We start from the raw sequence: 27277 nt of genomic DNA on the forward strand, positions 1-27277 counted from the left end.
TAGATAGCTAGTGGGAAGCAGCTGCATAGCACAGGGAGATCAGCTCGGTGCTTTGTGACCACCTAGAGGGGTGGGATAGGGAGGGTGGGAGGGAGGGAGACACAGAGGGAAGAGAGATGGGGACATATGTATATGTATAACTGATTCACTTTGTTATAAAGCAGAAACTAACACACCATTGTAAAGCAATTATACTCCAATAAAGATGTTAAAAAAAAAACCATAGTGTGAATGTTGATTTAGGTGAGCTTTGGGGAGTTGATGGAGATTATGGGCTCTGAAGTCTAAAGACTAAAGATTATGGGGCCTAGAGTCTCAAGCTAGCACTTGACATCCCTACTTTCTGAGGACCCCACATTGAGAAACACTATCAGAAAGTAGAAGTGGGAGGTGCCTTAGGTACACTGTCATTTTACAGAGTAAGACAATAAGGCCCAGAGAGGTTAAGTGACTTCATCAGGGTCACACAGCTGGTTAATGGCACGTCTGGGACGTAACCAAGTATTCTGGTTCTCCCTCCAGTTGCACGTTCACCAAACACCTGTTCCTGCCGGGGTGGGAGACTGCGAGAGGGGAGCGGGTGAGAGGTGGAAGTAGTGAGAATTGGTGGGAGCTGGGCCCATCCATAACCCCAGAGGGTAGGGCAACAAGAAACATTTTGCCCTTGTGGAAAATGGAGTCAGCATTAGAATAGGGATGATTTTGGCTTGGAATTCAAATGGCCAAACAATTGCTATTAAAATTATGAATAGAATTAATCTTCTAAAGTAAGATGTCCTTCCTAGACAAAAAGTATTACAAATACAAGACTTTGCTTCTATTTAATCCCAAGAGGATACAACCTCTATCTGAGCTCAAGTTTCAGATTTTCTTCCTAGTGACCACATCCTCACACTGGCTCTTGGCTGTTCCGGTCAGCTCGTGGTGCGGAAGTGGCGGTGAGCAGAGGGCCTGGGCGGCGGGACTGCGGCAGCGCGGGCGGCGAGACTGCGAGCGGGCGGGGGCACTGCAGCACCGCGGCCCTCGGGCGTCCGGGCAGCGGCCCGCTAGAGGGGGCGCTGTGGGCACCGCCAAGCGTCCTTTTGTCAGCGCACAGGGCCGAGAGAGCTCTCATTTCCTCCTAGCCTCGTGCTGGAAATGGATTTAATTCTGACATCGGGGCTGTAAGGGACGAGCGGGAACGAAAGCCTTTTGTCAAGGAGTAGCAGCCTCTGTTGTCTGTAATTACCACTGACGCGGAGAAGCTGCGTTGCTGGTGGAATTCCAGGCAGCTCTGGCAAGTGCGGGGCTGCAGGATGAGTAGAAAACATTGCTCTGCCGATTAGCTGGGTGCATTTATCAAGCAGATCCCAAAAAGAAAAACCAACCAACAGAACAAACCCCCAACAACCCGCAGCGGAAGACCAGAGATGGATAAGATGCCTTGCAGGAGGTAAGCCCGTCTTGGGAATGGGCGCCATGGGCTGGCCTTGGTTTTGTTTATTTTAAGCGAATTTGAGACCCCTCTACAGCATCCTTCCACCGAACGGGAGCTGGTTGGTCCAGATCGGTGAGCGTCTGTTAGTGAGTGCGTCTGCGAGGCAGCCCTTCCCCTCGTCTGTGCTTTATGCCTAAAGGTTTCTGTTGCTGATGTAACATTGGAGGTTCTTTGGAAAGCGGGCTGCCAAGCGCTGGCCTCTGCCTGGGAAAGATCGAACCCACCCGCCCCGAGAGCAGCGCCTCACAGGTGGGGCTTTCTTCTCGGTCCGGGCTGGCTGGCGGGCGGCAAGCCTCGCCTCGCGGGGCCGCCCCTCCCTTCCCTCCGCGCTCCGCCGCCGCCCTCCCGGGGAACCGCGGGACCCGCTCGGCAGGGCTGGGCGCGCTCCCCGGGCCTCGCCATCGCCGTGGCGACGCCGCAGCTGCGGGGCTAGCAGGTGCGGCGTCGGCAGCAGCTTGCCTTGGGAGGAGGGCCGCTGGCACGTGAGCGGACCCCAGGGGGTTTGAATTTTTATGCGACACCACCACTTTGGAGGGAAAAAAGGCCACTGTCCCCGAGGAGATCGGGCCAGGCTGTTCACCTCTTAGATTTCGTCTTCCCTCCCCTCTCTTCCCCTGTCTCCCCTCCCCTCCTGCCCCCGGGAGGAGGCCACGCACCACCCGCGAGGGGGGTGGGCATCGTCTGCTTGTTTTGAAATCGCGACCACAGCCAATCTACCTGGTGTTGGGGGGAAGGGAGGGGCAGACTGCTTTAGGATGCTGATCGGGCGCTCGGGTCTAGCCTATTGTCTTGCCTTTTCTCCCCTTTTCTTTTCTTCTCTAATCTCCACCCCCTGACAAAAAAGAAAGAAAAAAAAAAGAAAAGAAAAAAGCGGGTGGGTGGGGAGAGAGAGAAAAGAGAGACAGAGACAGAGAGAGATAAGAAAAGAAGGGGGTGAAAAGCCCCTAAGCCCACACCCTATCCAATTCTTTTGAAAATTGTCCTTTATCTTTGACACATGATTATTACCCATCTGTTTCTTTATGTCTACTCCTCCCTCCTCTTGCAGTTTGTCGGCTAAGATTCAATTGACTCAAATGAGCCTTATTAATACTAGAAATCAAATCTCAGTTTCCTAAAGGGACGTTTTGTGCTTTCTGACTAACCCCAAATGAGGGGTTTCCGGCGTCCTGGCAGGAGCAAAGGATGGGGAAGGTGGACTCCCGCCTCTCACATTTAGGGTGTGGATCTGGTGGAGATACAGGAGATGTTGAACTTGTGCGGTGAGGTATGTCCTCGTTAATGGGATTTGAAAATGATGTTTTATTTTAAGGGAAAAATAGTTGGTAACATTTGAAGTGGAAGTGCTTTAAATTTTAAATGAGTATGACCAGGGAAGAGAGCTGTGAAGTTTCACACTTGCAAGTCACCCCTCTCACTGACGTATGAAGAGTATATGTTACAGATTTAAAAAGGAGCTGGGCCATTTAATATTTCTACTTTATAATGTTCTACCTTCATTCTGCCTGCGGACCAAGATCTTGCTCAGAACCCCCCCCCACTTACCTTCAATCCCTACCCCCCCACCCCTAGAAGGACACAGTAAAAGCAAACTTTTCATTATTAGTATGATGTCAATACATTTTGGAGAATCACTCTTTTTTGGTGCTGGAATTAGTAAATCTCAGCTATTCTTAAGAGTTTACAGGTGATCAAGTGTGTTTGTTGGCAGAGGGTTTAGGGTTAAGATTTTAAATACATATAAAAAAGACTCTGATAAATATATTTATCACCTACCGTGTTCTACAAGGGATTTAAGACAGTTTACAGGGATTCATAAAATATAGCAAGGCAGACTTAGAAGTAGATGGGAAGAAAAAGAAAGCGAAAGGTAAAGACATAAAATTGTATTAAGAATGAGGCTAATGCAAAAATACAAACATATGAGAGGCAAACAAATCCAGCTCTGAACTTTCTAGCAGCTCACACAAAAAGGGAAATTGACCAGCCTACGGTTCATATGCTTTATTTATTCACTGACTCATTCACTCACTTGTTCACTCAAGAAACATTCACTGAGGACCTACTCTGCACAGATTCTGTGAGAGGTGCTGGGACCAAAGGGGTGAAGCAGACAGACATGGTCTCTTGCCTGACAACATTTACAGCCGAATGCAAGAAACGGACAGTCACGAAGAAATCTCGAAAACGAGTATCTGATTACAAGTTGTGATAAAAGCTGTGTAGGAGCTCATGCAGCTCATTATCAAAAAACAAACAACCCAATCCAAAAAAGGGCAGAACACCTAAATAGACACTTCTCCAAAGAAGACATACAGATGGCCAACAAACACATGAAAGAATGCTCAACATCACTAATCATTAGAGAAATGCAAATCAAAACTACAATGAGGTATCACCACACACCAGTCAGAATGGCCATCATCAAAAAATCTACAAACAGTAAATGCTGGAGAGGGTGTGGAGAAAAGGGAACCCTCTTGCAGTGTTGGTGGGAATGTAAACAGATACAGCCACTATGAAGAACAGTATGGAGGTTCCTTAAAAATCTAAAAACAAAACTACCATACGACCCAGCAATCCCACTACTGGGCATATACCCTGAGAAAACCATAATTCAAAAAGAGTCATGTACCACAATGTTCATTGCAGCTCTGTTTACAATAGCCAGGACATGGAAGCAACCTAAGTGTCCATCAACAGATGAATGGATAAAGAAGATGTGGCACATATATACAATGGAATATTACTGAGCCATAAAAAGAAACGAAATTGAGTTATTTGTGGTGAGGTGGATGGACCTCGGGTCTGTCATACAGAGTGAAGTAAGTCAGAAAGAGAAAAAAAGTGCCATATGCTAACACATATATATGGAATCTAAAAAAAAGAAAATGGTTCTGAAGAACCTAGGGGCAGGACAGGAATAAAGATGCAGATGTAGAGAATGGACTTGAGGACACGGGGAGGGGGAAGGGTAAGCTGGGACGAAGTGAGAGAGTGGCATGGACTTCTATACACTACCAAATGTAAAATAGCTAGTGGGAAGCAGCCGCAGAGCACAGGGAGAACAGCTCAGTGCTTTGTGACCACCTAGAGGGGTGGGGTAGGGAGGGTAGGAGGGAGATGCAAGAGGGAGGGGATATGTGGACATATGTATATGTATAACTGATTCACTTTGTTATAAAGCAGAAACTAACACACCATTGTAAAACAACTATACTCCAATAAAGATGTTAAAAAAAAAAAAAGAGCTGTGCAGGAAAAGCATGAAACACAAAATGTCATGTGTCCAGACATAAAAACACGAAATAAAAACTTCTTTAGAGAAGCACAACAATTCTTGATTGTAAGAGCAGAAAGGAACTTTTTTCAGATATGATGCAGTGTTTGGAAAGATGTCCTAAATCATGCCCTCATCAGACACATGGGTTTCACTCAGCATTTTTTAGAGTGTCCCTTAGTGTGAGGGATCCTGCTATTACCCCACAGGTCTCGGACCCCTGGGGTTCTGCGAATATATGTATTTTGAGAGGTCTGTGTATTCCCTAAAATTCAGTGGTTTTATTTCAGTGATAATCTTCAATAATAAATATTAAAACCATGTTCTGGATCATTTTGATGGCAACCCCCAAAGCAAGGCTGGGGCCTCTGTTTGCCTCTGTAACTTCCCATGTGGGCCAGGAGCAGGCCTGGTGGCTGGGGCCACAGCACAGATGAGGGGGAGGGGAGTTTAAATCGAGACACCTGGGGAGAGTGGTGAGTCCACCCAGGGCACAGGCTCGCCAGACTCAAAAAAGAACAGCATCTGGTGACCGCTGCTATACAGTCAAGGAATGAAGCTCTTGGGCCAGCTCCACCTTTGTATGGACCAAGTTGCAGCAATTTATTTGCAGCAGGTGTTGTAGTAAAAACACAGTGAAAGAGTTGGTTTTGCTGGTTTTAGAATAATTGGATTAGATCTCCATTTAGTGCAGATTTAGCAATCTCCCAATAAGTACCTTATGTCCAAAGCAATGAGACAGGCAATTAATTTGGTGTAATGGTTAAGTGGAGCCAGACTGCCTGGCTTCAAATCCATTTTTCCACTTACTAGCTGTGAGACTTTGGGCAGGTTACTCAACCTCTCTGTTGCTACAATAATATGTGGATAAATATGCGTTATTGATTTCATAGTAAGATTGTGAGGATTACAGGTATTACATGTGAAATACCTGGAGCATATCTATGTTCAATAAATGTTAGCAACTAATACTATTTTTATTAGTGTGAAATGGCACTTCATTTATGTAGGTACCCCAGGATGGTTTGATATCAGCATTTTAAATTATGATATCTGAACTATCTTCAAGTAGCAGACACATTTTTGCGGTTATTAATATTGTTTTGCATTGTTTATGTATTGTTTGCATTAATATGTTGAAGTGAAAAATTCAGATAATGGCAGTATGTAGTAACTAGACCTGCAGCTACATCTTTCTATTGTTAAACCCAAATGGTGTTTTAGTTTCAGCAAAACAATATTATCTGCTGAAGTAAATTAATTTTATTAACTTGACCTTTTAAAGTTGGATAGTTGTATTTATTTGCACATTTGTTTTGGCATTCTAGTTTTATAAAAGTTATAAAGTGTAAGTATTTGAACTGGTCTTTATGAATGTACATACTCAAGTTATATTTTAATAAAAGTGACTTAGGTCAACCCTCGGTCCATGAGATATTTTTTTTTCCTTCAAAAGGGATTTCTATATAGTTCAAGCATTTTGAGCTATATAATTCAAGCATTTTGACAGACCCAAGATTCTTGGAATAGAATTTTGAACCTCTAGAAGAGAGATCGCAGCCCCAAATTTGACTCTATATACCTTAACTGCCATAGATTTAGTCTGAAAGAATTTTAAGGCAGTAATAACAAAACTTGCCTCTGTCTTCAACAACAATAGCAAAATCCCCTGGACTCAAAGAATGGCAAGCTTCCAGCAAAAATTCATCCTGGTCTATCTTCCAGGATAAGCTCCAAATGAAAGGTTTGCCAACGTTATTGAATGAAGTGAAAAGAAAGCCTATTCTCTGTGGAGTACAACGTTTGATTGTATGGACTAAAACAAGTTTAGTTTACTGATTATATTGTTCAAATCTCTTTTAAAATTTTCTTTGTACCTAGGTGATCTGTCAGAGATTACAAGAAGTGTGTTAGTCTCCCACTATAATCATATTTTTGATTGCTTTCCTTTTGATATACACTTATCGTAGACATATGCATGTATATAGACACACACACACACACACACACAGAGTTATTTGATGGTGTGTTACTTAGGACCTGGTTGCCCAGGACTGGTGGGTTTCCTGGGATGGGGGGCTTTCAATGCTAAAATTGGGACAGTGCCAGGCAAACAGATCTATTTTAGTTTTAGAGAACAGCAAGAGAACAGACAATAGGCTCATATTCTTTAAGAAGAAGATATGGTACAAATGGTGCCAACCAACAACAGCCAGCCCATGATTCAATAAGTGACTCTCCTGGGAAGAGGCAGGTGTGTTCTCCCAGTTGAGACCTAGAATAATCCTTAAGCTCCAGGCCTGAAAGTCCTGGAAGGGCTGTGATGTGGTCGGGGAGAGGGTGGGTGTATAAATCAAAAGGCTCTAGGAGCTCTTTCAGCACCTTCCACCTTGAGTGCCTGGACCCAGTCTTGACATGTGCCCAGGGGGCCCTCAGTGAAGCTTCCAACCAGGTTGGTTCAAGACAACCCAACAGTTGTGGCTAAAGACAAAGATACATAAGTATATAAATAAGTGCCACTTGGCCCACCAGTAAATATCCCTAACATACTTGATCTGACCCAGGACCTCAACCTTCAAACAATCCAAGCAGGACCTGGAGGTTAGGGAGTTTAGGATGTGGTAGCCAGAAAACAACTTTCAGTGCTCTATACAATACTTAGAATGGTCTTCCCTGGGCCCAGCCTTGAAGTGGCTGGAAAGAACTTATCAAGCCAAGTAGCAAATCCCTCTGGCTTCTGTGAATGGCAGCACTAAGGACCATTGGACACCCTCCACCCCATCCCCACACACAGACAGCTGACTGGACCAGGCATGAACCTGTGAGGACTTGGAACCTCAGGGCTGGTAGCCATTTTAGGCCAAACAGGGGAGGGTGTTAGGGTGAGGATAGATCATGGGTCATCCCCCTACTTCCCTCGCCAATTTAGAGAAGCCACTTGGCTCCCTTGAGGTGGCCACAGTGATTCCAGTTCTAGTAGCTTCCATGAAGTCCAGCTAGACCTTGGTCCCTAGGTTGATGAGGTTGCCCTCCATCCTGCTAGTCTAGTTTGCTTGGGCTCCTGTTTCAGACAGCCATAATGTCCGGCTAGAACTCTGGCTTACTCAAGAGCTTCCGGCTTCTGTTCCCTACATGGAGCCCAACCTCTCTCCATCCATCCACAGTGATCTTTCCAAAACAAAAATTGAATCTTGTCACTCCTCTACCCTCAGGATAAAGCCCAAATTCCGTACCTACCCCTACTGCTTTACATCTCCTTCCTTGGAGATGTAGGCTAGACCATCTTTCTGGACATTCCCCCTCTCCACAACAGACAAACTTTTAGCAAGCCTTATTAAAAGAAAAAAGAAAAAAAAATAACAACACTAGAAATGATATATGGAGTGAAGGGGAGAAGAAGAGATTTGAAATCATAAGAACACTATGCGTTATTGTATCCTAACCTGTGAAAGTCTTGATGAAATGGACAACTTCCACAGAAAATAGGAACTACCAATATTTACTCCAGAAATCGAATGTCATGTTCCTGGATGGGAAGAATCGATGTTACAAAGATGTCGATTCCTCACAGATTCTACCGTGTGGATGGCAGTCTTCCTGGTAACCAGAAGTGATGCAGATTTGTTCCTATTTTTATATTCCTGCAGTAATTTTCTGTGGAATCTTGAAAGGGGTGGTTAACTACATATGCTCAATTGTGAATCATTTTATTGAAGGGAAAGCCAATACATGTGCATTTAAATGTCATTTATAAATTGTTTTTCTGAAGAACAAATGAAGTTATTAAACTTTGAAATGCATGGGGGCTTTATGGAGACAGAATTTCATTTAACGGACATGATTTTCCACCTAAATTATTTTATTGAGTATGAATTTCATCGTGTTTGCTTTCTTTACTCTGCATGGCGCCGATATAAGGATCTCTTGGCTTTTATTTGTAAAAATCGATGGTGAAAAGACACTGGAAAAGTGAGGGCAGGTTCAGTTCTTTCCACCTTTACTTGTGTCAGGTGGCAGAGCATCTATCCTGGTTATCTCAGCATTCCTTTATTTAGAATTTATTCTTCTTCCCTCTTTGCACCACCTTTCTCTTAGATCCTTCCAACACCCTCATTTGTGTCCTAAATCAGCTACATCTGTTACCATAGTTATGCAGCATCCAGCTTAACCCATTCCATGCTTGTTCCGACCGTATATTGCATAAGACTTCCTTTATTGTATTTCATAAAACATACCATTATTTTTCCTTCTTCGTCACCTGTCCCCCAATTTTTATTGTTTTTAAGGCAACGCACGTGTATAGTTAAGAAATCAAATAGGACTGAAGGGCTTCTAACAGAAAGCAACAATCCCTGCCCTGCCCCAAATGCTTTCTCCGCAGGCGAACCAATTTTAGCTGTGTTTTCCATTCTGTGTACTGCTGTTTCTGAATTTATCGACTTTGATCATCATCTAGTGACTTTCTGCCATGGGAGTCAAGGATGTAGTCTATTTACACCACACCTACATCCCTTCACTGCCTTCTGGTCACCCCTGCCACACCAGACAATGCATTTATTAAAACCAGATTTCTCATCCCATGGACTGTTGGTCGGGTCACTTGACTCTACTCTGTAAGATAAGGCTATACCAATGCCATCACCTCTCCTTGCCTGCTTCCTCCTTCCCTCCAGCTGTACATTTACTTCTGCATTATCAAAATTGATAAAATATTCATTGTGTTCCATTGCCATAGTTGGTTTCTATGATTTGTCTATAAGGTAACTGTCAATGATGAAAACCCTTAATGTGCTCATTATCCAACTGGGTTGCTGTTTTTCACTGTTCACGATAAGTAATATGCTAGGATTTCATATCCTTCTCAGGGGCTCCAACATCTCAACCTTTGGACCACTCAGTGGAACATGCTTCCAGGGTGAAGTTCAAATGGATTCTGTTACTCTGAGGGCACCGGCACCGTCAGAGCTGCTCTAGTTCGCCCCTGCAGTGCGTACAGTTTCTCTAAGAAGACTCACCCAGAAGTCAAGTTGATAAATTCAGAAACAGCAGTATATACATACTGGTTTGAGATACAGAGGTAACTACAGCTGTCTGCCTGGCTGTGAACCACTGTGTTCTGGGGGTGGGAGAGGGGGTGGGCAGGGTCCACTGCTCTGTATAGAGACTGCAGTTTGTGCCCTTGTGTTCATTCTCTTTTTAATTCCTCCCCTCCATAACACCTGCCATCTCAGAGGCCAGGACATTTTTAGGGCTCCGCCACACAGATCACCTGCCTCCTTGGTTCCAACATCCTCTGCCTGAAATCTAGGCTGAGGCTTCTTTTGCTTTCAACCGTTAGTCACCGGTTCTCCATCTGCTTTTTGTCCAGAAACTTGTTGAACTCTCTTCTCTGTTAATGATGTGCTTTTACTTTGTCATTGTGGGATTATGTATTTTTATTCCCTTATCAATTTAATGGAGTCTAAGAAGAGAGAAAAACATAGTGGTAGGTGGGATTAGGCCTGCCATCTTGAATTAGAAGCCAAGGTATTAATTTTCAGTCAAGCCATGCATAATAGTGATAAAACAAACTATTGGCATGGCCGTGATTTAAATTCAAACACTGGTGAGGTTTGCTTTTCTCTGTTATGAAAATGCTTTCAAATAGGTGCAGCACCTATCAACTCAATTCCAATATGTTCTCCCATCTAGAATAGTCCAGAAACACTGAAGCATTTTTCTACCCCTACTCAATGATTAACTTTTAGTTTACATACAATTCTTTTGTTGTTGTTGTTGTTTTTTTTTTTTGCGGTACGCGGGCCTCTCACTGTTGTGACCTCTCCCGTTGCGGAGCACAGGCTCCGGACGCGCAGGCTCAGTGGCCATGGCTCACGGGCCCAGCCGCTCCGCCGCATGTGGGATCTTCCCGGACCGGGGCACGAACCCGTGTCCCCTGCATCGGCAGGCGGACTCTCAACCACAGCGCCACCAGGGAAGCCCGGTTTACATACAATTCTAATGAGCTCAGTTGTTTCTCTGTAGACACTCCAGAAAAGTGGAAATGGAAAATTAGAAGAGTTTGGCTAATAGTCTAAAAGAGATTGGGATAAAAATGAAAATTCAGAGAAGATGAAAAGTTCTCCTAGGAACCTGGGTCACACTTTTTGCCCGAGTGCTGTGGAAGATCATTTGTCAGAGTTGACAGTACATTTGATTTAGACCTAGAAAGTAAGGAACTCACAGAGAAAGTAAGTGAACTAACAGATTGTATTCTCACAGGGGAGGGGCTGCTGGTTTTTTGTTTTTTTTTTTACCTGGATGAGAAGCAAGGATTTGTGGGTGCCAACATTTCTTTGTTCAGAAAGAAAATCTGGAGCTATGATGCACAAGAAATTTCAGTTGTCTCTATGTTTTCATCTAATTTGGAGATTATTGCTTCATTTTTCAGTCTTATCAATGATCGTTAAGACTGAAAACAGTTTTGGGGATCCTGCTTTATATATCTTAACTCTGTTAAAGTTACAGGTCATGAAACTGTTAGCAGCTTTGAAGCCACTATTTGTTATATTTACTTCTGAACCGAAGCTATATCAAGTTAAGGCTGTCAGGGAATTAAAATCTCCTTTTCAAAGTCTGTCTTGCTTATGGAAGAAATAATACAATGTCTAGGATTTGTCTCAAAAGAATCTTTTTCTTATTGGGGGATGAGTGGGGTTGGAGGTGAACTAAAATAGCCCACGAGTTAAAAATTGTTGAGGCTGAGATTACCACTGGACCGCCAGTGGTAATCTATCACCTAAACTGGCACTTTTAGAGTGAAAGGAGGTGCTGCTAATAATTACTTGGGAACCGGAGGCATATACTGGACTCTCCTGGGCAAACTGCAGTCTACTCTGAAGCTAGGTGATGGGTGCTTGAGGTTCCTTATGGTGTGCCCTCTAATTTTGTATATTTTCAACATTTTTCATAATCAAAGAATGTCTACTGGGGCTTCCCTGGTGGCGCAGTGGTTGAGAGTCCGCCTGCCGATGCAGGGGACACAGGTTCGTGCCCCGGGCCGGGAAGATCCCACATGCCGCGGAGCGGCTGGGCCCGTGAGCCATGGCCGCTGAGCCTGCGCGTCCGGAGCCTGTGCTCCGCAACGGGAGAGGCCACACCAGTGAGAGGCCCGCGTACCGCAAAAAAAAGAAAAAAAAAAGAATGTCTACTGTTTTGTACTGTTTGCTACTTTATTAAAATTGGAGGCTTTCATCTTAACTATGATGTTAACCGTTAGTCAACTTCAAACACAAAATGAAAATAGCTGGAGAATACTGTTAAATGACAAATCAATTAAGTTGACTTATAATAGTGGGACAAAAATCCATAAATTCTGTAACTGGGACACCCAGAAGGCAATACTTAATTAAGCTAACAATGTTCTAAAGCAGATCTATAGCTTTAGTTATGTAAGGGAGCTTTGTTTTTATTGCTGTGAATTGGGTTCACCAGGATTTTACCGATGGGTGGCTGCAGCCCCAGAAAGGTCAAGGCCGTTGGGAAATGAGCAGGGACAAGAAAGATTTGCTGAGCAAGCCCACGAGCTGATCTGTAATATCTTGGCGTCTCTCCTATTTGAGATTCTCCATTACCTTTTACCTGCTAAAATAGTCTTTCAAAGTTACTGAGATTTTGAGAAGGTCTCCATTCTTGCTTTATAATCTGCATTGTACACACTGTACACCACTACCGTAGGATCAGAAACCAGTTCTTTAAAAATGATTTTTTCTGGTGCTGTTTGTATTGCTGGTATTATTTACTATTGTGTCTCCCAGTGTTATGCAGAAGGTCACATTTTAATCTGTTTACTTGTGCTTTTTATTTTAAAAGTCATGCTTATTAATATGTTATATATGATATTATATGCTATATATAGTAAAATTCACCTTCCTTAGATGTATAGCTCTATGATTTTTTAAAATTAATTAATTAATTTATTTTTGGCTGCATTGGGTCTTCGTTGCTGTGCGCGGGCTTTCTCTACTTGTGGCGGGCGGGGGCTACTCTTCGTTGTGGTGCACGGGCTTCTCATTGCGGTGGCTTCTCTTGTTGTGGAGCATGGGCTCTAGGTGCACAGGCTTCAGTAGTTGTGGCATGGGGGCTCAGTAGTTGTGGCTCGCGGGCTTTAGAGCACAGGCTCAGTAGTTGTGGCTCACGGGCTTAGTTGCTCCGTGGCATGTGGGATCTTCCCAGACCAGGGATCGAACCCGTGTCCCCTGCATTGGCAGGCAGATTCTTAACCACTGTGCCACCAGGGAAGTCCAGTCCTATGAATTTTGACAAATATATACAGTCATGTAACCGCCACCACAATCAAAGTAGAAAAAGGGCCCTCATGCCCCTTTGTAGTGAATCTTCTCCCTCCACCCACAGCCCCTGACAACCACCCATCTGTTTTTGGTTTTGCCTTTTCCAGAATGTCATAAAAATGGGATCACACAGTGTAGCTTTTTGTGTCTGACTTCTTTCACTTTGCCTAATGTTTTTGAGATTCAACCGTGTTGTTACAATATTAATAGTCCCTCCTTTTTGTATATTCCTTTGGATGGCTGTACCACAATTTGTTTAGCCATTCACTCACTAAAGGACATTTGGGTTGTTTTCAGTTTTTGATGACTGTGAATAAAGCCACTATATATATATATATATATTGGCCTACAGGTTTTTGTATAAACACAAGATTTCAGTTCTCTTGGGTAAATCCCCAGGAGTGGGATTCCAGTGTGGTAAGTGTATGCTTAACTTTATAAGAAACTGCCAAACGGTTTCAAAATGATAGCACCATTTTGCATTCCCACCAGCAATGTGTGAGCGTTCTCATTGTTCTGCACTTGGTATTGTTAGTTGTTGTTGTTGTTGGTTTTTAAATTTTATCCATCATAAGTGTGGGGTAGTATCTCATTGTGTTTTTTTTGTTTTTTTTTTTTTTTTTTTTTTTTTTGCGGTACGCGGGCCTCTCACTGTTGTGGCCTCTCCCATTGCGGAGCACAGGCTCCGGACGCGCAGGCTCAGCGGCCATGGCCCACGGGCCCAGCTGCTCCGCGGCATATGGGATCTTCCCAGACCGGGGCACGAACCCGTGTCCCCTGCATCGGCAGGCGGACTCTCAACCACTGCGCCACCGGGGAAGCCCCTCACTGTGTTTTTAATTTGCATTTACCTAATGATCAATGCCAGTGAGCATCTTTTCATTTGCTTAAATGCCACAGTATCTCTTTTTTGTTGTTTCTTGTCTTTTAAATGTCATCAAGGCTCTGCCATTCTAAGGTAAACAGGGAAAGGATTTTTCCTTAGTCTCAAAGGGGGACCAGAAACATAACAGGGGGAGTGGAATGGGAGACTGGGGGAGAGTTGCTGAGAGGAAGGTGATGTCAGGGGGCTGATTTCAGGACCGGGGTACCTGATCCTTCCCTCCTGCACAGGCTGCTTCTGGAGCTCTTCTCTGGAGGATGTTGTGGTTTGTACTATGAGGGGCTGCTCCCTTAGGGAGGGAGAGAGGAAGGGAGGAAGACAGCTTTAATATTGATTCCATTTTTTAAATTTGCTTACTCCAAGTTCTGGTCTTTATACTTTTAGTCAGTAAATACCTCCTTATTTTATTTTAGTTTTTAAAGAGGAGTTGTTTTGATGGTCGAGTAGAGGGATAGTAATTTTTTTAAATTTATTTACTTATTTGTTTATTTTGGCCGTGCTGCGCAGCACGCAGGATCTTAGTTCCCTGACCAGGGGTCGAACCTGGGCCCTTGGCAGTGAGAGCCCAGAGTCCTAACCACTGGACCGCCAGGGAATTCCCCAATACCTCTTTAAAATAGATATATTTGGCCCAGATAGCAGCCCTACTGTTAATTGGAGGGGGGGGTGAAGGAAGGGGAAAAAAGTTTAAATAAAAGATGTTCAAGAAAATGTATGTTTAAATTTGATTGACATAGGGACTTGAAGAGATATTTGTATACCCATGTTCGTAGCCTACTGTTCCAGGTGTTGGGAATGCCAGGGCAAACTAGGAGGTCACCCTCTAGGAAGAAGAGAAAGATGCTAAACATGCAAACAAACGAATGGTGCCAGGCACCGATACTTGTTATGCAGAAGATAAATTCAGGTAAGCAGAGAGTGGACAAGAGGAGGCTGCTTTAGCCAGAGTGGTCAGGGAAGGCCTCTCTGGGGAGGTGACACTGAGCTGACTCACGTGGGTTAGTGGGATTGGGTCGGAGAATGAGGTAGCGTGGGCTGATTGCAAGCATTTCATTATGCTATTTGAGACGACACCATTGGCTGAGAGTGGGGGTGAGGAGGGTATGGGAGAGAATTGAGGAGAGATGAGAAGGTGGGAAACGATCCTCTTGAAGAGTCGACACGGGGGAAAGGCAGGTTGCCTGGCAATGTTAAGAAATCATTTGAAAGGTGTGGAGGGAATTTTGAAATGAGTCCAGTCTGCACGGTTGTGTGCAAGGGTCAACTGCTCAGATGCACACTGGAAGCAAGGTCATGTAGGGTCTGACCAAAGGTGGGGCTCTGCAAGGTGAGAATAGTGGAGGACAGAGGGACAGAGGGGTTAGAGGTGTTTTGCAAAGTGGTTACCCAGCTGGAGTAGTTAATTTAAGCTGGAAAAGAAGGGATGTAAAAGGTGGATTTTGGGGTGAGAACGTGAGTAGGAGGTCTTGGAGACACTGAATTCTTAGAGGAGGGATATCTGAGTAGGTGGGCTGGAAGGGCATGGGAGGTGGTGATCTTGCTAGTGACAGCAAAATCTAGGGTATGTGCCCATGGGAGTGGGTGGCTGAGGCTGGATTGAAAGGAGAGATCATTGGCTCTAGAGGCCAAGAAAATGTGAGGTTGGGTGTTGGGTGGATCACTGCATGGATGTGGAGGCTGAAGTCGACATCATCAGGAATGAGTAAGGATAGTGACGGAGGGGAAGACGGTCAGCCAGGAAGGAGCTGAAGTCATCAGTGATCGAGACGAGTGACCAGGTGAGCGGTAGAGGCTAGCCCAAAGGAGGGGTGATGGGAAGTCTAGTTGGAGGGTGTGTACTCCCAAAGCAATGGGTTTTTGAAACAGGGAAAATAGAGGTGGCTGTAGGGCGCGAGGAGGCCATGTACACTGTGTGCAGGTGCTGAGTGTGTGAGGTGTGTGCTGTGAGTGCCGTGTGCTCCGGCGAAAGGCAGGCTTTATGTTTTTGATTTTGGGATCACAGGGGGTGTATGTAGCTGGATTAGTGGGTGCTGCAAAGAATCATGTGACTGTTCAATGAGTTTGGTTTCCAAGCAGGAAGGGCGGTAACCAAGGAGGCATTACTGACTTGGGGCTTGTTCAAAACTCAATTAAAGGCAGTTCACAGTAGCTGGTGTTGTTTACCAAAGTACTAGTCTCATGAGGGATCTCCTAGCTCTTCTTGTGAATTGTGAGACGAGGAGGAAAAACTTCCTCTCTTGAGGCATCTCGTGTTTTCATGTCATTAATTCCTGTGTCACCCCCAGCCATGAGTCTCAGGGAGGGGACAGAGGGCATCTGTCCTTTTGTCTCACCGTCTTGCTGTGGCTCTGCAATGACTCCTTGTCTAGCCTTGCTCTTCTGATGGTGACCTTTAACGTAATAAAATGCTTACGAGAATAATGAGAATGGATGGAGAAGATGCACTTTCTCAAAATTTATGGCTCATGCATTAGGGTAGGACGCTTTTGGAGGAATGAAGCATGTTATGGGAAAGTGTGGGTTTTCTTAAACGCATAGCCAAAAATCTCAAAAAACTCCCTAACTACCTGGCAATCCTGAGGCACTTACTTTCCCACTCTCCAAAATGACTACTTCACTCCTCCTTTCTCTAAATCTCCTTCCCTCCCCACCCCACCCACCTTGCTGAGTGCCTCTGAGTTCACTGAGAAACAGAAGCAATGAGCTGAGTTCTTCTTCTGTCAGAGGCTGTCCTTCCTTCTGGGTTCTGGGCCCCTTCCCTCTCACCTCAAAACACTACTCCAGCAGCTGGTCTTTCCCTTTTCTGAATCATCACCTTCCCTCTCTGCCTCTCTCAATTGCAATATTCCCCTTGGTGGTCAGGCATGCTCTAGTATCTCCTACGTAAGCATCTCAACTACTACCCCATTTCTCTCTTTATGTGCTCAGCAAAACTTGCAAGAGTTGCCTTTGCTCCCCGTCCCCCTTCTTCTTCCTCACTGTCTGCACTTGGGATTCTGTCCTCTCTATACCACTGAGATCGCTCTTGTCAAGGTCATCGATGACCTCCACGTTGCCAAACCTAATGGCCTCTACCCTGTTCTTATCTAACCTGACCCATCAGCAGCGTTCAACACGGTTGAACACTTCTTGAAACATCCCACTTTCTGGCCTTCTGGAGCCTTTTACTCTCCTGGATTTCCCTTAGCCTCACTGGCTGTTCCTCCTCTTCCTCTGTGTGGTTCCCCTCATCCCTACCAGACCTCTAAATGTGGGAGAGCCCCATGGCTCTACCCGGGGCCACCTAGTCTCCTTACAGACTCTCCCTAGGAGAGCTCATCCAGGCCTTAGCTTCAGACTCCATTGAAATGCTGATGACTTCGAAGTCTCTCTCTCACCAGAACTCTAGCTTAGTGCTTCTCAAACTTTAATGTGCATACTGACCACCTGGGGATCTTGTTGAAATGCGGATTCTGATTTCATTCGTCTGGGGCCTAAGATTCTGCATTTTCAACAAGCTCCCAAGTGATGCTGGTGCTGCTGGTCTTGGGATCTTACTTTGAGTGGTGAGGCTGCAGACTCGTAATCCCAATGACCTCCTTGACATTTCCACATGGACGTCTTACAGGCATCTCAGACCAAACCTCACATGACTCTGTTATAGTTCCTGAGATATTTCCTCAAACCCACTTTTCTCTTCATTACATCATCCTCCCAGTTGCTCATACCAAAAATCTTGGAATTGTCCTTGGTTTCTCTCTTTCCTTCACCTTCTTGTCTAATCCATCAGAAAATTCCATTGGTTCAATTCTCTAAAGCATATCCCAGATCTTTCCACTTGGCTCCATAATAATAGTAGTAACTGGCATTTACTGAGTACATTCTACATGTCAGACTATATTCATGATTGCTATAGACTGAATGTTTACATCTCCCCAATATTCATATGTTGAAACCCAATCCCTAATGTGATGGTGGTTGGAGGTGGGACCTTTAGGAGGTGATTAGGTCAAGTGGGCAGATCCCTCATGAATGGGGATTAGTGCTCTTATAAAATAGACCTCAGAGAGACTCTCGAGAGTTCTCTTGCCTCTTCTCCCATATGAGGGCACAGCAAGAAGACAGCTCTCTATGAACCAGGACATGGACCTTCATCAGACACTGAATCTGCCGGTGATGTGATCTTGGACGTCCCAGCTTCCAGAACTGTGAAGAATAAATTTCTGTTGTTTACAAGCCACCCAGTCTAGGGTATTTTGTTATAGCAGCCCAAGTAGACTAAGACAATGCTATACATTTATACTTAAATGTATTTAAATCTGGTTATCATGACAACCCTATAAGGTAGATGGGATTATTAATTTCATTTTTTGAATGAGAAAAACTTATAACTAGGTAACCCTACATAGACCTGCAGTTTATGACTTTAAAAAACTTAATTCATTATTTTGGCTTATTTTTCTCCTTTGTTGTCAATGTAAGAGTCAATAGTGCTGTTGATATAATTACATAATTAGGGAGACAGTGTCTTATTTTAAGGTGTCTGTGTCCTTGGTAAGCACAAATCACATTGCAAATGTCCACAGGCAAATGTCCAAAGTGTGTGTGTTACAGAATTTATAGTCTCTTTGGCTTCCTCAAACCATTTTTGACAAGGCCTATTTGCATTTTAAACATTTTTTGTCTGATAATTACAATATCATGATGTACCTTACAAAGACATTGTATCTTGTGTGTCCTTGTGAAAAGCAGGGATTCTTTCATTTCTCATGACATCGCTGCATTTTCTGTAACCTGTGGGATACATTGAGAAAATGACCTTCAGGCTCCAAGATGTATTCTTTTCCTAAACTTTCTGTGCATTGTTCAGTTTTGAGAGTATTGTGCTCTGTGTTGGTTATCACACTTACAATGTATGATGAAAAGTGGCTGGGGTTCAGGAAAAAACAAAGTACGTGGTCAAGTAGATGGAAAGTAGTTCAGATGAAGAAAGTCTGAAGGATCTTGGGTTGTTTAGATTGGGAAAGAGCAGGTGAAGTCACTATTTTGCTCTGTTGTTTATTTTAAAGGAAATCTTTAGTAAACTTGTTCATAAAATAACAACATATTTTGTAATGTGAATAATTCATTTTGTAAGTGTGAATTTCTTTTAAGGGTAGGAAAGGAAGACCCACATTCATTACCTAGCAATTTCTATTACACCTTTCTCTAAAGAATCAATATGCCAAGGCAAACATTACCCCAAACATAAAATTGCATTCCTTTCTCTAGTTCAGTTCAAAGAAATACCCTAGGAAGCAAGATGCTTATATACAAATGAACTCATCTGTCTTTATGTTTCCGAGTAACGTGTCAGATGTCACATACATGAAACGTTGCCGCCGGAATTCCAGCCCGTCGAGGTGGAAAGGCCGTAGAGATCTACCAGTCCACCCTTCCCGCCTCCCCCCACCCCACCCCGCCCCTAGTCATAGGTTCAGGCAAATGGAGCCGAGAAAAGACAAGGCACTGACCCAGGGTGTAGGCGTCCGTAATAACTGCAAATCCGGGTTCCTGACAAGCTGCTCTTCAGGGCATTTCTTTCTAAATGTCACCTTCTCACTTTTTTAATGGCAGAGTTTTCAAGAGGTTATTTGATTTCAAGGAAAAGAGACAGGAAGAATATAAATTCCTTTCAAGAATCTAAAATATGGTAGAGGAGATGGGTGGGGCTGAGGCAGGCTCTCTAGAGTCTAGACCTCCATCTATCCTTAATTCTCAGCCCTGGATACAGGGGGAAAATTACAGCTATTTAAGCTTTGTTATAATGTTACAAAGTATATTAGTTTCTTAGGGCTGCTTTAACAAAAATACTACAAACTGGATGCCTTAAAACAACAGAAATGTATTCTTTCATAGTTCTGGAGGGTGACGTCTGAAATCAAGGTGTCAGCAGGGTCGTGCTCCCTCTGAAGGCTCTAAGGGAAGAAGCCTTCCTTGCTTCTTACTGCTTAACGCTGGTGGTCCACAATGCCTGGTGTTCCTTGGCTTTTGCAGCTGCATCACTCCCATATCCGCCTCCACTGTCACATAGCCTTCTCCTCTGTGTCTGTGTGTCCCTTGTGCCTCTCTGTCCAAATCTCCTTTTCCTTATAACAACCCTGCCGCTGGATTCAGGGCCCATCCTAACCCCTATGACTTTGTCTTAACTTTCTGCAAATACCCAATTTCTAAGTAAGGTCACAGTCACAGTATGTGGGGGAGGCACTCACTATTCAACCCAGCAAGCAAAGTTATGATGATTTTATGTTTTAACTTTCGCTAAGAATTTATACTTGTATGCCCTACAAAGACATGTTGTTTCCTTAGCCCTGGAGGGAGGGAGGGGGGAGAGAAGTGGGAGGAAGAAGGCACCTTGAACACTGTTTCCCAAAGTATATCTGGTAGAGCACTATTCTCAGGGAACGTAACATGAAACAAAATTTTCCATGGTCAAGAGCATTTGGGGGACCCTGTATTTTATCCTCCTCACAAAGCATCACCAGGCATCTAGGATATAAATGGTTGGGAAAAGTCCTGTTACAAGGACCTGGGTTTACCGTGCCAATTCCAAAGTTTATTGGGCAGGGAATTCTTTGTCTGTGTTAACGCGCTATATTGATTAAGTATTGCCTCCAACTTCATGAAATAGAAAACCAACTGCAGTAGCTTAGTCCAATAGGGGTTTATTTCCCTCACTTAGAAAGTTCAGAGTTCGGCAGCCCAGGGTTGGCTCAGTGGCTCACGATGTCATCAACATGCCAGGCTCCTTCTGTCTCTCTGCTCTGCCATGCTTCGTAGGTGGTGTTCTTCCTCTTGAAAGTTTGCAGACCAGCTACTCCGTTTCCAATCTCCCAACTATTGATGTTGCATCAGATGTTACAGAAAAACCCGAATGAACTTTTTGGTCCACCGAATAGCTTCTGGACAGAGAGAAGGAGGAGGAAGTGCTGAGGGAGAAGGGATAGCATTTCTATCAGGAACTTACACTTGCCCAGAAATTCCCTGCCGACTTCTGCTTACACATTATTGACTAGGACTGTATCAAATGGCTGCTTCTAGCTTCAGGGAAGGCTGAGAAATGGAGGTTGAGGGGGCACACTGTACCTTGGATAAAATCGAAGTTCTGTTAGTGAGAAAGAAGGGGTGAATATTGCATGGGCAGCTGGCAGTGACTGCCACACACACAATTTCCCACGGCGTTAGTGACCAGGAGATCGCCCTTCTTAAACATTTGTCCCCACTGTCCTTCACAAGAGAATGCTTCCTATAGAATTTCAGGTTTTTCGCATCAGCCTTCAGGTTTAGTCCGGCCAAACATTTTCACTTAGAACATCTCAAGCAGTTTAAGAGTGCCCGTACTTGTATGGCTCCATGCCACACTAAGTACCTTTTAAATTATTTAATGGCTTGATGTGTATTTGCACTCCTAAACTAATTTCGATTTCTTCCATGTGCTCTAATGGATTTTGGACCTTCCCTCTCTAACAACCCGAAATCCCTTAAATATATAGCTGCCACATTTAAAGTAATACACTTGGAATGCACTGTAGAAGTATCGCCAGTTCTTCTGGCCAACATTTAAAGCAGCAAACGGTAATGTCAAAGATACAGAGACAAACAACAGATTCCAAACGAGGCTTCTTTTTGATCTCTGCGTCAATTTGTGACATTTCTAACCTTACCTCTGCGGGTGAGTGAGGAGGAGGAAAGGACCCACATGATAAGGCAATCAGGTCATCAAACCTGAGCACAGGAATGTTCTCCACAAGTGAGGGCCTAGTGGCCTGGGGGGAAAAGCAATCATACAGGTTATGCTATTTTCCATTTTCTGCTATGAATACAAGCTGTCTCCTCCGTTCTGGGTGGAGGCAACCAATCTGGGATGTCAAAACACCTGTTTTTCCTATCAGCAAGAACATGTCACGATTTTTTAAACTCATAAAAATTTTATGCCATTATGAATTCCTAAGAAAGCACAGGTCACAGTGGCCTCATATCCAGTGTGATATGAAGGCAGAGGCTGAAAGGAGCAAATGCCCTTATACTATTTTGGTGGTTGATCTAGTGTACAAAACAATTGAATTTCAAATTGTAATGCCCCTGAGTGCAAAGGAAACAATTTTTTTATCCTTGAGTAATGTTTCAGAAAGGTCAGTCAGTCTGAAATTGTAAGTGGTTCCAAGCCACCGACCCATAAAGAGATACTATCCCTGGAACATAAAACGTGTGTAGAAGGTATAAAGAAAAGGGTAATGTAGCAGAAGACAGAATGAATTTCTCTTGCTTGAGTGATTGTGCTGTGGCATGATAGGAGAGCACGTGGCATGATGGGAGAACATGGCATGATGGGAGAGCACGTGGCATGATGGGAGAGCACGTGGCATGATGGGAGAGCACATGCCATAGAGCTCTAGATTGTAATCTTGAGGTTTGGATTCCTTGTTTGAATCTACTTTTGAATTCTTCATTCCTGGACCATTTGCTATGCCTTTGCTGCATCTTAGCACTTGGCCCAGCGCCTCATTTGGTCTTTAAAATCTATGAGTAGAAGACACAGACCTACTAGAGAATGGACTTGAGGATATGGGGAGGGGGAAGGGTAAGCTGTGACAAAGCGAGAGAGTGGCATGGACATATATACACTACCAAATGTAAAACCAATAGCTAGTGGGAAGCAGCCGCATAGCACAGGGAGATCAGCTCGGTGCTTTGTGACCACCTAGAGGGGTGGGCTAGGGAGGGTGGGAGGGAGGGAGACGCAAGAGGGAGGAGATATGGGGATATATGTATATGTATAACTGATTCATTTTGTTATAAAGCGGAAACTAACACACCATTGTAAAGCAAGTATACTCCAATAAAGATGTTAAAAAAAAACCAAACTATGAGTAAATTCATCAGGAAAGCACTGATGCCCAAGTACATCCACCCAAAAACATATGTCTCATCAAAAATATTTGGCTCATTTGGGGAGATCAGCTTGGTGGTTTGTGACCACCTAGAGGGGTGGAATAGGGAGGGTGGGAGGGAGGGAGACGCAAGAGAGAAGAGATATGGGAACATATGTATATGTATAACTGATTCACTTTGTTATAAAGCAGAAACTAACACACCATTGTAAAGCAATTATACTCCAGTAAAGATGTTAAAAAATAAAATAAAATAAACTATCAGTATTCTATATTTAAAAAAAAAAAAAAATTGGTTCAGATGCTAATCCAGAAGCCGCAGGCTGTGCTCAGTGGTGGGAAGCCCAGCCAGGGGGCAGTTGCTGTCTTGCAGGTGGGTGTGGATGAGACCTGGAACTCTGGGATTGCAGGCCAGGGGGCTCAGTGGGTATTCGCAGGCTGGTAAACTACTAAATAAAAACTTGACCCCAGGTATTTTGGCTCCCAGGCCAGTGATTTCTCATCTCACCCCCATCTGGGAGGTGGCAGAGTAAGAATGCCTGAATTAGAATCCTGATTGTCCCCACTTACTAGCAGTGTGACCTTGGACACATCTCTTCACTTCTCTTGCTCAGTTTCCTCATCTTGGTGGCACCTACTTCATGTAGGTTATTGTGAGGATTAAAAGTATGATTGCCTGGAGTTAGTGCCTGGCCCCACGTACTGTTCCCTAAGTGATAGCAGCTCTATTACTACTAATCCACTACTAATTCATATTTGCATCGCCTTTAAGGCTCTAGAATGAGAAGGGAGCTGAGTTAGTATGCTAGGTACTGAAATTGAAGAGACTCCTCAGAAAGACTGACTGTGATGAGTAACTCCACTCCCCACTGATGATGCTGGAAGGGCTTGGAGGAGAGCCCTGTTCATTCTGCTCGAGAGATCAGAGAAAACTTCACAAGGGCTTGACATTTGAACTGGGCCTCAGAATGCAAGTAGAATACTCCTGTTTGATTAGATTTCTTCTTGGAAGAATCCTTTTAAGCACAAAAGCTATTTTTTATTTATCGGGTGCTATTTTATAAGTGAGAATCATAGTTGCAGACTCCCCAGCTCATTATTATTTGAGTTGTGTCAAGGGGATACTTATTATTCACAACTTCCCCCCCCCCCACCCAATTTACAAAACCTATAGGTTTTTAAAAATAGATTTGTTTCACGGTGGATTTAGGTTAAAATAGTCCTTGTTTTGGCCACAGTCTACATGGAGAGATATCTGTATAATATACCCAGTTAATCTGTCTCTCTAACTATCAACTATAGGGCTGCATTCATTTTACCTCCTCTTCGCAGGCTCTTTTGTTGTCCTTGGATACCCACCTGACATATGTCCCTGAGTATACACTCAGCAACTGACTAATCATAAAAATAATGACATTCCTTGGAGCAACTGACATTATAGAAAAGCACCTGCTGTCTTTCTCAAGAGGGAGGGGTAGGCGATCTCCGGGTCGGCACAGACAGCTGCTCTCCCTGGGTGGGAAGCAGTGGTCTGGCTGTAGAGGGGGATCTGGTCTCCAGCACATGGCACTTCCCTGCTTTGTGCTGGGATGTTAGAAACACCGTACTAACCTCGGAGATGGGGCCTGTGCCTCTGCAGGAGACCAGTCGCCCTTACATCTAGGTATAATTTCCATACTCCTGAGGGCTCCTCCCACGGTGGCAATCTGCTCTGTCTCTGGTCTGTATTTTGTGGCACCGTCTGGAAAAGGGGTGTGGGAATAATAAAGAAAACAAAACAAAACCTATAGCAAGGATGGGGTAGGGGCACTTTACAGTTCACTTGAAATCTTAGGTTCAGTTCCATTCAGATCCAAGGCTTGAAAGAAGAGAACCAGAGGGCACGTCCAGGTCACCACCACATCCTGTTTGATTTTTTAATCTCCTAAACAATCCCAAATGCATGTACTTTTCTCCATCTCCCCCATGCTCTGGTCCAGTCTCCATCATCCCCATCCTGTTTAAAACGCATTAGTGCTTCCTGTTATTCTTAGAAAAAAGGCAAAACTCCTCTCTGCTCCCATCTCATAGCACTTGCTCCCTTGCCCACTCAGTCCAGCTTCAGCCACACTGGAGTTCTTTCTGCTGTTTACGCTCACCAAGTGCTTTCCAGCCTCAGGGCCTTTGCACTAGCTGTTCCCTCTGCCTGAACTGCCCTTTCACAGGGTCTTCCTTAGCTAGTTCCTTCTTGCCATTTATAACTCATCCTAAGTATTGCCTCTTCCGAGGGCATTCTCTCTCTCAGTATATATGCATTTACATACATAACATACATACATATATTTACGTCTGTACACACACATAATTTTTTAAAACTATTTGAGAGTGAACTGCAAACATAATGCTTCCCATCTACCTCTAAGTACTTCAGTGTGTGTTTCCTAAAAACAAAGACATTCTCTTATATAACCAAATACAATTATTAAAACCAGAAAATGAACATTGGTACAATCCTATTATTGAATCTACAGACTCTTAAACTTTTGCCATTGTTCCACTAATATCCTCTTAGAGCAAAAATAAAACAATTTTTTTTTCCTGGTCCAATATTCCATCCAGGATCATTTCTCTTTGGGATGTTTCAGCCTGGAATAGTTCCACAGTCTTCCTTTATCTTTATCGTAACCTTGACATTTTTTAAGGATCCAGGCCAGTTCTTTCCCTGCATGCTCTTCAGTTTGGATCTGTCAGATGTGTTCTCGTGATGAGGTTCAGACTGTGCATTCTTGGCAGGGCTAGCAGTGAGCTGGTGCTGTGTTCTCTGAGCATCCTCTCAGGTGGTTCACACTGCCAGTCTTCTCTATTGTGACGTTACTATTCATCTCTTGTAATTGTGAAGTACCTTGTGGGGATGCACTCTGAGACTGTATAAGCATCCTGTTTGTCATCGTTTTGCCCAATAGATTAGCATACAATGATGCTTCTGGCTTGAAACAATTATTACCATGTTGGTTTCCAAATGGTGAGTACACCAACCTCTTTTTTTTTATTTTTTGCGGTACGCGGGCCTCTCACTGTTGTGGCCTCTCCCGTTGCAGAGCACAGGCTCCGGATGCGCAGGCTCAGCGGCCGTGGCTCACGGGCCCAGCCGCTCCGCGGCACGTGGGATCCTCCCAGACCGGGGCACGAACCCGTGTCCCCTGCATCGGCAGGCGGACTCTCAACCACTGCGCCACCAGGGAAGCCCTCACTCTGAGTTTTTAAAATTTATTTTATTGAAGTATAGTTGATTGACAATGTTGTGTTAATTTCTGCTGTACAACAAAGTGATTCAGTTATATATATATATATATTAATATACATATATACACATTCTTTTTCATATTCTTTTCCATTATGGTTTATCAGAGCATACTGAGTATAGTTCCCTGTGCTATACAGTAGGACCTGTCGTTTAACCATTCTGTATACACTGGTTTGCATCTGCTAATCCCAAACTCCCAATCCATCCCTCGCCAATGCCCTGCCCTGAGTTTTAAATAGGGTGTTATTTATTATCTATCTAGGATGTAAACTCCATGAAAACAGGATCCTTACTTGTCCTATAAACTAGTACATCTCCCCTCGTACCTGGAACACTGTCTGACACCTAGAAGGCTCTCAGTAAATATTGATTCATGAATGACTGATTGTAAATGGCTGAATGGAGAAATATGACCCAGCAGCATTTGGCTCCCACATGTCACCCCCTCTGGCCTCTCCAGGCTCCTCGGCTCTGCTCTCACATTAGCTTTCCTTTGATTCCTCATACTGGCTGTGCTCTGGTCCACCGCAGGGCCTTTGTACATGCTAATGCCCCAGCTTCACTGTTGACTCTTATTCTTCCCTACAATGTCAGCACAAATGTCACTTTCTTAGAGAGGCTGTCCCTGTCCTGCCTGACCTGCTTTAGTAGGAGGCCAAATTCACTAATGACAGGGATTCCCAGCACAGCGTGCGTGCCCCTCCTACACAAGCAGCTGTCATGGGTGCAGGTACAGTTGTTTCTGCGGTTACAGGTCAGTGCCTGTTTCCTGCACCAACCTCCACCTTCCATGCTTGCCGGGATGTTGCCTGGTTTTGCTCACCATTCTACCTCCTACACGGCATTTGCTGAATCACGCAACGTCTAACAACAGCGTTCGTCCCTTTTCTGCAAGAGTGTTCCATTTGGATGGAGTTGATTGAATGAGCAACTCGGCCAATTGAAATCTTCAGTGTTTGGTAGAAAATTCTTGTCAGTGTTCTTTTAATACTGTGAAATGTTCAACAGTGCTATTAAATTATTCCTTAGCCTTTACTTCTGTCAGATACTTACTCAGAGTTTTAAAATAGTCAAATGCATTTTGATTGGAATGTTCAGTCCAAACACTTCCGTTT

The 27277-nt window shown here is 44.0% G+C and overlaps 1 protein-coding gene across 1 annotated transcript in view; it reads left to right on the plus strand.

The window, feature by feature from the left end:
- The first annotated feature begins 1066 nt into the window (after positions 1-1066).
- The window catches only part of ADD2 (adducin 2), a 103892-nt gene continuing 77681 nt past the window's right edge, over positions 1067-27277 (plus strand). Inside the window, exon 1 of the mRNA XM_029231913.1 lies at positions 1067-1432. Coding sequence (XP_029087746.1) covers positions 1410-1432 — 23 coding nt within the window. The 5' untranslated portion in view covers positions 1067-1409. The remainder of the gene's footprint in view (positions 1433-27277) is intronic.

Source organism: Monodon monoceros, unplaced genomic scaffold, assembly GCF_005190385.1.
Source record: "Monodon monoceros isolate NGI ecotype Baffin Bay Population unplaced genomic scaffold, NGI_Narwhal_1 Super_Scaffold_19, whole genome shotgun sequence".
NCBI lineage: Eukaryota > Metazoa > Chordata > Mammalia > Artiodactyla > Monodontidae > Monodon > Monodon monoceros.